Source organism: Pterocles gutturalis, unplaced genomic scaffold, assembly GCF_000699245.1.
Source record: "Pterocles gutturalis isolate BGI_N339 unplaced genomic scaffold, ASM69924v1 scaffold50430, whole genome shotgun sequence".
Lineage (NCBI taxonomy): Eukaryota > Metazoa > Chordata > Aves > Pterocliformes > Pteroclidae > Pterocles > Pterocles gutturalis.
The window spans coordinates 1-11717 of record NW_010145206.1 but is presented as its reverse complement, the minus strand read 5'-3'; the positions used below and the strand labels follow the sequence as shown (position 1 = coordinate 11717).

Below are 11717 nucleotides of genomic sequence, written 5' to 3'. Positions count from 1 at the left end.
TTCTGTGATTCTGTGATTCTGTGAACTGTCTATCTGAATATTACAAGCTTTAAGCTTCAAATGAAGGCTGCACAGTTATCAACCAAAAGACAGGCAGAATGAGTTGTGGTAAATCTAAATCCAGAAAAAAACACATATAACAACCTCAGCATAAGGATTCCCTTGAGGGATCAGCACTAAGGATGTTCAGCAGTACCCGCCAACAGCCAGAGAACTGTTATGAGATAAAACAGCAAAATAAAGCAGGAAAACAGGCTATGAACAGAATCGCTGCTTCAAACCAGCCTCCACCTCCCCCTGCCCTGTTAGGTCAGACACTGGTAACCCTATTACTCAAGATGTGCTCATTTGCAATCCAGAAAGGGTCACAATCACACCACGCCACAGCTGCTAGGCTTACCTGTGTTTTTAGGCCCATCTGCATACACTGGTCCTGGAGGCGGAGGAGCATTTTGCCATCCATACTGGGGATAACCTTGGTAACCCGGCTGGCCGGGCTGGTATGGCCCTGCGGGTCCAGGAGGATAGCCGGGGTACGGGCCAGGCGGACCACCTGGCTGCTGTGCATATGGTGGGTAAGGGGCAGTCGGGCCCGGGCCAGGGTAAGGCGGAGGATTTTCGTAGTTCATGTGGGATGCAGAGTCTGTCCTGCCAAAGAGGGAAAACAAACAGAAGAACTGGTTTGCTTTTGCTTGCTTCACTCATGACCATGTAATTCCCATTTCAGACCACTCTCCAGAAGGCCCTAACAGACCTCCAAACACCCGGTTAAGCAGCGAGTTTATTTTTAACTCCTTCACAGGGGCAGAGACTGAGTTGATGGGATTTCTTCCAAGCGACATGAGTTCAGCTCAGCAGCAGAGTGACCTCCTGCTTCCCAGCCCTGCATCAGCCGTTCACCCCAAGACATTGACCAGTCTTGCAACCACAAAGGAAAATCCTCTGCTTCCACTCACAATTAAATTGCTTTTAAGAGAGATTTAGAAGTGATTACTTCATGTTTCTGTCAATATTAAGAAAACAGAAGCATCCAGAAATACAGTCTGTTCCAGACACATTTGATAGCCTCGACAGGAGAAAGAGCGAACGCAGACGTCCATTAACTTCTGCTAATTGTTACCAGCATCTAGGCCAGCGCTCCAGAGCAAGACAGCGTATGAATGATTTCCTGATGACACTGTAACCCAGTACACTGTGTATTCTTCCAGTAATGTGCAGCTGAATCATTAAGCAGCCGCAAGCAATCAGGACCTTGGGCTCAGTCTCATTCAAAAAGCAACATTAAAGACACCTCGGAGAGCTGATGTTCATTAAAGCTATCAAGCGTATTACTCACGGTACAGCCATCCAAAGACACAACTGTCACAATAACACAACTTTAATGAACCTCTAAGCAGCTCGACTAAGCAAAGCATTCCTCTGACGTTGGGCTTCAGAAGCTTCACCCTGTCTGAGACACAGCAGAGTCCTCAATGCCCCGTATTCAGTCCATCCTGACTGCAGCAGCTGTACTCTCCTGTTTCCTCTCGCCATCACAGGGGGCAGCAGGGTGGCTGCTTCCCCGCTGCTGCACACCTCCTCCATCACGCCACAGGCTTCAGGGAGAAATACCAGGGTACCCACGGAGGGTTGCTGCTGCCGGCACGGAACAGGAGAGGCTGACAAGCAGAATCCTCTTTGGGCAGGGCTGGAAAGAGCAGGCAGCCGGGCTGGACCAATCTGGATGCCCAGGACTGTGTACCCACTCCTGGGGACGTGTGACTTAGAGACCAGAGGAGACCATTAGCACATCTAGACTGAGCTCTGGTGTGGTGCAGATGAAAGAATTTCACCTTTGTAACTCTGCAGCCAGCACAGAGCAGACATCCACGGGGCAGAAGCCAAGCGAGTCCAGCCTCTGGGGCTATGTTTAGCTGCTGCAGCCCCTGGCAGCACTGAAGTGAGCTTTGTTTGTTTACAGCTTGCTATTTCATCACCTCAGAGAGCACCGACTGTCACTCTCCAGGGAAGGATCCCTCGGCTCCCTGCTCATTTACTCGCTGCTCCTGCCCAAGCGTTGCCAGCGGGATGCTGGCTGCTGTGTCGGCGCCATGGGGCTCTCCCACGCACACAGCCCCGTCCCACACGCGCAGTAGCAGCCAGTCTGCTCACACACAGCGCCCGGGAGAGCACTGCTGGCTCTAAACAACTCTGGAAGGGATAAGGCTGACGTCCCCCCTGTGACAACACCGAGAAGCCCTCCAGTCTCAGCAGGGTGGGTCTTCCCTGACTTCATTCTAACTGTCCTCTTGCTGAGCAAGCCAGGCACAGTCCCAATTAACTGCTAAGGCAGTGCTGCTACCTTTCAAATGATATTTCTTAATGTCTTTGACAAGAGTTGTTACTGTTTAACCAATGCCAAGAATTACAGGAATTTTATTTGGTTTTTTTTTCCCCATTGCCAGGCCAGCTGGACCACTTAACTGCTCATTTTAAAACGTTTAACCTGAGACTCTTTAACTACCATACTGCACTGTAACACCCCTACCAAGTCTGCAGCAAGGCAATTCTCCCTTCAGAGAGCCAGTGAAGGCAGGCAGCAAGCCCTACACTCACTTCAGTGCAACAAAATAGAGAACTGGGACATAATGGGCCAGTAATGCTCATCTAACCCAGAAAATCATCCCAAAATAGCTGCCAAAAGCAAGTTCCCAGGGAAGAACAAGGCCAGAGAAATTGCGTGCGTATACCTACACACCATTGCACGTGGCAGGATAACCATTTGGTGCCCAAGCCAGGCAGGGCCCCTGTGAACTCCCCCTGCATCTGCTCAGCCCCCCTGAGCTGGCGTAGAGCTGCAATGCCTGCTCCTGGTGCGAGGCAATCCAAAGCTCTGCTGTATGCCCTGGGGAAAACTGCCTCCCGCCCCACCGGGGTGACTGCAGGAGCCAGGGACCAGTGGCCACCATCCTAAACTTAGGGATTCCCTAAACCAGGAAGCCCCCCGTTCCAGGCCGCAGAGCCCCAGCCCACTGTCTGCTGCTTGCACAGGATCCAGCCCCTTCACCCATCTCCCTCTTGTCTGAATCCATCCAGGTCTGTTCTAGGCTGTAAGCTGACATCCTCTCTCTCTATATATATACACACATATATGTTTATATACATATGTTTATACACACACACACAAGGCATTCAAATGCAGCAAACTGCAGGTCATGGTTTTTGTTTGCAAACCTCTTCTTCAGAACCCCCAGGGCTCAGCTTGCTAAGCTCCAGCAAAGAGTCACATTCATTACTTCGGTTTTCCAAAGCCCATCTACTTAAGAGGATGGTCAGCTCAGCCCATCCCTTCCAGTGAAGTTCACTCTTCCCTTCTGTCCCTTCATACACATCGATTCACTTACTTACATTCAATATCATTGCCACTGTAGTGGTGTAGCATGGTTTAGCAGATGCTGCAATTCTTTCGTTGGTTGTGAGCTCCAATTCAGGCAGTGGATAACTTAAACCCAGCCATCACACTGCTCCCTTGCCACAGGGACCTGTGCTGGGACCCCCAGGGGCCATCCTCCACTGCCAGAGCTGGCCATTCACCCCCTTCCCCGTCCCCTTTGGTACCCAAGCAGGGAACCTGCCCACCACCCCACAGCCCCCCAGTTTCTGCATGAGCACCCAGCGTGGGACCATGCCAAAAGCCATTCGGAGAGCTGGGACAACTGTGAGGGGTACCACACGGTAGAAAAGCATCTCTGCAGAAAGGTCTGAGACGGGTATCAGCTGTAGAAGGCTGTACCGGGTAGAGCTTAGAAACCATCACAAGAGCGTGGTAAGATGAGAGCCTGGCGAAAACCAATAGCCATGGGGGATAAGTAAAGAAAACTGCACACCAGCAGCTCTGCAGAAACGTCTGAGAAACTGGGCAGAAGGAGTTAAAAATCCAAGTCTGACAATGGCTTGAGCAAACAGGGAAATGGAGGCATAAGGAACAAGAAAGAAACAGCCGTGCTCTTTAACAGCTCCCTGTTCACCATGTCAGAACAGTTTTTGAAGAGGAGGCAGGTTTGGAGTGGAGCTGGGAACTAAGCTTCTGCCTGTTAATGCAGGAGAGGGACTGAGGAGAAAACTGGAGAGTCTACTAGAAGTCAGACAGATGCCTGGGCAGAGACCTCAGAAGAACAACAGAAAAGATGAAGAATGAGATTAAGGAGGGCAAAAACTGAGAGTAAATAACACAGCTGAGATTATGCAAAAAGAACATCCAGCAAGAAGTTTCAACAGCAACCGTATTCAAGATTTATCTGTGATGAACAAGCAGAGAAAACTCCCGAATAATTTATCTAAGCATTCAGCAAACCAAGGAAGTGCTTGTGAAAACCAGGTCCTGCAGAGATCCCAAGTACTACTGCTGTCCACTCCCTCCCAGCTCCGCCTCGGCATTGCCTTGCCGCAATGGTCTTTGTCCCAATTACATTCTCAGGAAGAATTCTTCTTTGTCCCCCATTTCTCCTATCAGTTACTGCCAAACATACACCCCTTCCCTACCTGCCCTTTTTGAACCCTGTGACAATATTTAGATTTTCCTCATTCTCATGAACTCATACACGATTCTGCGTGCTTACTAGCCCTACTTACTCACCTGAGTATGCGTTCACAAGGCAGAGCCTTGACTCATTAAGCAGATATTTTTCAGACACACACTGGAGCTCCTGGTCAAACATAGTATCAAGATTTGCAGAGGGCTCTCACCCCAACTAGCAATTCAATGTGAGCTGCAACCAAGACCAACTCCTACTAACTCACATCAGGGCTCATATCTGTGGTTTTCTCAATGAGTGCCTTGCGGAGACAAAGCTTGAAAGCAAGAAGCCAGCGCGTCAGTAAAGCTCCTTGCTTGTCATGGCACTGCGGGAGGTCCACAGAACAGCCAGCACAGCACTGCATGGTCTCACCTGGTGTGAAACTGCATTTAGCGCTAAACCCAGCCAACAAAGGTACTTCCTTGATTGTCACCAAGCATTTGCCGTGTTGCTGGTTAACAGCAGAGAAATTACCAGTCCCCCAGAAGAGAATGACAAAACACATTCCTATTCCTTCCTCTACCCCGCCCCCCACTTGCTAAGAGGTACGTTTATTAATACATCATTAAGTTTCCTTAAGCTATCTTCAAACTCCTTTTTTCCATGCTGCTGAGCAAACATCTTTTCCCCTACCCTAACAGAAGGTTTTAATTTTAAACAAACAGCTTACCGTGCCCCAAAAGGCTGCACCGTCTCCCCAAAGGTCTGCAAAAAAGAAATCACTGCAGTAGGAGTGTGCACACAACGCATCATATAGAGAATAGATATGGTACTATATGTGCATGTATACATATAGACACACAGAGAGATATATGGAAAGAACCACCATCCTAGGTGAGAACGTAAGTCCCTCCACATCTGTAGCCTGTCTTTGACTAAGGCTGAGCAAAAGGTGCAAGTACAGAAGTATGACGCTTTGTATACACATATATATACAGAACCAGCATGTTTTGTATACGCTATGTATTTTTAACTTATTTGGGCAACCAAAACATCTTAGAGAAACAAATTTCATCATTAAGGTTTGAAAATACCTACTTCTTTCTGACTGCTTTAAGCTTACTGCCTCGTACAAGGTCAGCATCCCAATGCAGCTGTTGCAGAACTCAACGGCGGCTGCTCCTGACCGTCCCCTTCCAGCACATTCATTAATTTATTATCTCTTTTTCTTCAAGCATCTCTCTGGAGCTGCTGCAGCAGTCTTCTGCTTTCCGTCCCTTTCCTAGCCCACTCCCAGGACAGCTCTTGCCATATGTCAAGCCAAACGCAGAGCTCAAGCTGCACCACACTGATTGTAACTGCAACATCTCCCTGCGTGGGAATAGCTCATGTGGAGCCCACCACTGCACACGTGCAGCTAGGACTGTCCTTCTCACACATCGCTCACCCAAGTACCAACACACAGCCTCTTCCCCCATTGCACTGGCCAGGTACCAGACTCTTCACAAGTCCCTCAGAACAGCCTTAGCTTCAACCTGGGAGAGTCTTGCCATCCACCAGCTGCCGCCTTTTTACTCCTTGGATCAGCAATCCAAGGGAGATCTACCTTTATCCCATCTATGTTTAGGCATCACTGGGAAGGATTTTCTTCCCCCCCCCCCGAACTAGGAAAAAACAGAAATCAGCAGCCTCACCTGAGTGCCATCTCACTTCACAAGAGCAGCCCTGCAGCACGGCATGAGGGCTGAACAGGACCAGAACTTTTGGTCAGAAGATAATATGATGCAGGAAAACAACCAAGAATGAAGAGAACAAGGGAAAGTGTGATGGAAGGAAAGCTCTAAAGCTCTTCCATTAGCACGAGGGGCTCCCAAACAAATCCTTCACACCCTAGGCCAAGAAGGCTTTGTTTCACCATTTTCCCTCCTCCAAAAGGCTACTGACAAGGCTGGCGCTCCTGGGCTTCTCTTCAGAGGTCAGCGTAACTCTGGCCTTCAAAGTGACCAGAGACCAGCAGGACTGCCTGTTGGCACTGACGGCACCTTGTTATCTCAGCAAATCTGAAAAGAGCATGCACAGAACCACCTGCATGTTTACAGAGTAGGTGTTCGAAGCTGCTGATCCACCTGCAAAGAAATACCAGTCCCTACAGACAGCTGCCTGCACGTCAGATCCTCCCAAGGCAACCTCCCATGCAAGGGACTCCAGGGAATAAAAGCTGAGAGACAGGGGGAAGAGATGACAATCTGATCTGGGTACAGAAACAGGGTTAAACACCTTCTGTTGCACCGGGAACAGTGCAAGAAATAGCCCTCTGAAACCAAATGGTGAATTAATAAATTAAAACCAAGGGGAATTGGTAGTCTGGGACACCTAGACAACCTCCTCCCCCAAAAAACAATCTGCAGATTTTAGGAATTCCAAGGGAAGAAGTTCTTTGTTTTTGCAGAACAAGCACTGCACCTCATACGCTGCTCGAGTCAGGAGGAATCACATTCTGGGCATGTCAGATATTGACTCAGCCGGCCTTTTCACAGATGGAGGGCATGGTGAGAGGCACAGATCCCCAGAAGGGCAACCAGGGCACCATGACATAACCCACCCCTTCCAATGCCTGCAGTGCTGGGAAGTAGTTTTCCAATACAGAGATCTAATGGAAAGTTCATTTAACATCAACAATCCAGCTCCTGGCAACTAGCCTAGAATTTAAATTACATTTCATATGAACAGTATCCAAATGAAAAAAAAAAAAGCACAAGTGGCTTTTAAATGGCACTGGTTCTGTGTTTCCCTCTTTACTGGCTTCTTTGCAAGCTCCATTTAGTGACTGCATGAAAGGTACGTTAAGGATAGGCTGTAAGAGATTCCCTTCTTGCTCAGTTCACTTCAAAGAAGAGCCTCCTCCCAGGTCTGCCCATGCACGTCAGCAGGGACCAGCCCCGAGCAATAGCCGAAGGAGAACACAACTGCACCCACAGCACCTGACAAAAGCTGCTCAAAACTGATTTACTTCCCAAAATGCAGGTCTGGGCAGAACTGAAAAGCCCAGCTCTGTGCTATCCAAGGAAAAGCTGGAAAATGCTGCTTTGTTCAAACCCATTTCCTTAAGAGGTCTCCGGGGCTACAGGATACCCTCCGGGTCTTTAGGAAGATGTGCATTTCCTCACCTTTATTCCAATGGCTGCCAGGCATTTCCTGCACAAAAACCCAGCTGCTGCCCTGAGGGGCTGAAGCCCCCAGATCAGGCAGTGAACAGTAGGGATTTGGATGAACAGGCATTTAACCTCCAGAGTTCTTGAGATGGGGAATCCCTCCTCCCTCCTCCCAGTACCCTCCAAGCCCTCCAGCCTGAAATCTGCCCAAATAGTGCACTTCATGTGCAAGGCTGACGCTTGTGTCCTTACAAACTGTCCCACCCCTCCAGTCCATCACCTGTCCCACCTTCCTGGCAAAGCCATGATCCACATACATGTTTTCAGGTGATTTTGGGTTAAACAGGGTTTCGATCGGCTCTAAAGGGCCTGTGCTCATGTTGAAAGGATTTGCTTCAGATGAAATGTCCTTTCTAGAGCTTTGCAGTCACAGCATCTGTCCTCGCAGCTCTGTCTCCCCAGGACTCTCTAACAACGCATCCTCGTGCCCACACAAGCCTGAATGCCAGGATTTTCCTTCTGCAGACAAGGTTCAATATCTCCTCAATTGTTACGAACACACAAAACCTCTTCAGAAATACTACTCATAACTGACTGTCTATTTTTTCTCCTCGCAATATGCTGTCCACCTGCGTGTTCTGGGTGGCAAAAGGAAAGTATGAAGCTGCAATAGCTGCCTGTATAGCTCCTACAAGAAAAGTGTTAGCGGAAAAAAACCAAATCGGATACTCTGCTGCTGTTATTACATGAACTGCAGCCTTACAGGGAAAAAATATTCAGATTTTTCAGACATCTGCTGAAGGTTTTTAGAACATATGATTTAACAGCAGAGACTAACAACTGTGACGCCAGGAAGCACCAGAGCACAGTCTCTCAGGTGTTGCACGCCAAGGCACTTGCTGCTGTCACACCAGCTGAGACTCTGCCCAGCTACAGAAGTGCCTGGGGCAAAACGTGCAGAAAAGTAAAGCCCTTCACACAGAAATCTGTGCAGAGATGGGCACTAACACCCTGGTTGCAGGTTCTGAATGCTTTTGCATGCACTGCTCTTGTTCAAGTCTTGGTATAATGTGCTACATTAGGCAATTCAGAAATACGTAAATATATTTTGTTCTTAAAGGGATGTATTAAGGCAGTTTTAAGGTGCGACAAATACCAAAAACCAAAAATCAATTAAAACATCCCATTGTCAAGTTAAACTAGACCCTGCAAGTAATAGTTAAAGAAAGAAGCTTTGTTGGCCCAACTGAGAGGAGAATGTGAAACAAAACAGTATGACTGGCAAGAAAATCAATAAGCACAGTTAACAGACTCATATGTGCTGTTCGGATGGTGTTCTGGCAGCATCCCAGCAATGAAGCAGCAGTTGTCGTTCACCATAGCCTCCCCAGCTCTGATTCCCTGATGGAGTTAGTGGAAGATACTGCCAGGACTGTGTGATGATTTTCTCCCATCTCAAGCAGGAAACAAATTGAAGGGCAGCACACAGCTTCGACGACACAAAGTCAGCGCATGCAGACATACACGCATTTTCTACAGCTAAAGATCTCATTACTCAGAAAGACGTTTTCATGACAGGCTGGAAAATGGAATGAGACAGATTTTTTTCCCCTCACATTTCCTCGGTTTCTCTGCCTTTCCACATCCTACCCGCAACTGTAGCACAGTGCTGCACTTTGCCCGTGGGGCATACGGAAGAACCTTTTCATGGCTGCTGGTCACAGGGCACAAGCAAGTACCTCTGACACCAGTTGTCACGAAAGCAAGTCAGCCTTGCCCGTACTCTGTCAGAGGTTGAGGAGAAGCTATTACAGTTCAGGGCACTGCCCTCAATAGCTCATGAGACCTAACGAAGCCACAACAAGGCATTATAATGCAGAAATATCTCTTTATGATTTGCAAGTGGCTTTTGTTCAGTAATGGTGGTGCCTGGCATAAGGAACGCAACAGACAAGACATTTCCAAGTGGGTGCATTCTGCTACGCCCCCTGCAACCCCGAGGGGCTGTGGGCAGGCTCTGAAGCACAGCGCAGCCCCCTCCCCAAGAAAGCAGCATGGCAGCAGCAGGAACGTGCACTGGCACAGAACCGGGTCGCAACTGGGAAGCGCTCCCCAGGATTGGACTGTGGGGGGTGGCACACCACGCCTGCCCCGCAGCACAGGTGCGAGGCCAAGCCCTTCGTCCCGGAGTCTGGAGGAAGGCAACCTCTCCCAACCCTCGGCAAGCAGCCTCGGAGGCTCCCAGGCTGCCTTGTGGGAAGCCAGGCTGCAGCGAGCAGGATGCCAGACCTGGCAGCACCGACTGTCCTCCTGAATGACTCAGGCTTCTTGCTCTCTTCCCCTATTCCCAAAAATGACAGAGTGCTATTTTCTACTCATTGAGCCATACGGTTTCAGTTCAGAAACAGGAAGTTGAGAAAGACACAATATCCAACCGAGAGAGTAGAAAACATCAACAATGAAGGCAGGCAGTTAAACCCTGCTCATTCAAGTCTTCAGTTCCCACTAGAAGTTTTCACGGTCCCCAGCTAAGCTGACAGCCACGCCACAGGGAGATCACAAACAGGTAACAGGAGAAACGCAGAGCTGTTTGTTGAAAATCCAGAGTTACACAAGCTTGCTTTGCCCTCCTAGGAAAAAATTAACATATTAATCTGATCATGCCTGAAAACAGGTAGCTCCTCTGTTTTGCATAAACACAGCCCTCCAGGTAACTCTCCATCACCCTACTGCAATGCTACGAGCAGAAACATCGCTGCTTACACTTAGCAGCACCTCTGTTTTTTTGAGCAGCAACCCACTGCCCATTTTAAATGTAATATGGACATGGGGGGACATATGGCAGCAAAACACCAGAGCCATCTCCTCGAACTGACACCGAGATACCACCTCGCAGGGTCTGCTGAGCCCATGTCAGAGCCCCCGCCCCTGCCAGAGCCACTCATTTACACATCCTCTTCTCCTCTTCAGCTTCTGCAGGGAGGACACCCACCAGCCTCTGCAAGGCTTTGTCCCCATCAGGGGCATGACAAATCAGTATTTTAACAAAGATGGTCTTTATAGCACATGAATAAGAGGCATAGCTAACAGGTTTAGTGCTGAAGAATTTTCAGTACTTGGTTAGAACACTATTCTGTGCAATGCAGAAGACTGTTATCCGACATGCATGCTAACTCCTGACTGTCCCCAAAGAGCACTGAAATATCATCACTCTAATGTATCAAATCTCAGGGTTTTCTGCCTCCTTCTCCTCAATCTATCTGATATAGTAAAAGTATTCTTATCACCCAATACTTCCAGGAAATCAGTCTTTTTGTTAAAGCAACTGATGCAGTTGAAAGAAAAATACCCATTTTCCAGCACAGCAGCACATCCCACAACTTTTAGTATCTCGTCGCTCTTATTACCACAGCACAAAGGAGGAGGCAGCTGCTCTGCACAATCATTTTAACTCACCCGCACTTACTGCTTTACCAAGACTTACCATTTACTACTTACTATTTAGAAAATCAGGTTGAACCTTCTGCTCACACAGCACGAGTATCAAAGGCAAAAGCCCCAAAAGCAAAAAGCACTTTTTTTCTTTTCTTTTCCTTTCAGACAGAGCTAAACACGAATCTGGGACGACTGGGCCCGATCTTGGCACTGCCCTGGACAGGGAGGGTCTCCCCGCTGCTGTCAGAAGGGGCTGCCAGAGGAAAGGAGGCACGTACTCGCCTTTCCTTATTCTCCTGTTTCACCGTGACATTTAATTATCCAAATGAGGTCTCCAGCAGCTGTAGGAACAGGAAGTATAAATCCAGAACAACCACAATGGCTCTTACACACACGATGCAGCATTATTATTTTTACTCAGAGGGTGCTAGCATCCCATCAGCACTGTCCGTGCCCCTCTGCTCCGGGCGGAGGTGCTGCCTTACTTGCCCCCCTCCCGTTGCATAAACAGCGCTGCTGGGCTGCAGCCGTGCTCCCCGGGGGGCAGGGCAGGGCTGGAAACCCCCCGCCCCCGGCAGAGAGCCCTGGGAAGGGTACAGAACAACCTTCTGAAACCGAACACCTCGCTGGGGCT

The 11717-nt window shown here is 48.8% G+C and overlaps 1 protein-coding gene across 1 annotated transcript; it reads right to left on the bottom strand.

Moving 5' to 3' along the window:
• Positions 1-400: 400 nt before the first annotated feature.
• Positions 401-629, bottom strand: LOC104459261 (cysteine-rich and transmembrane domain-containing protein 1-like; the record flags this gene model as incomplete). The annotated part of the gene is made up of 1 exon (XM_010085306.1): positions 401-629. A coding segment is annotated over exon 1 (229 nt), but the record flags the coding sequence as incomplete, so codon positions are not given.
• Positions 630-11717: the final 11088 nt, after the last annotated feature.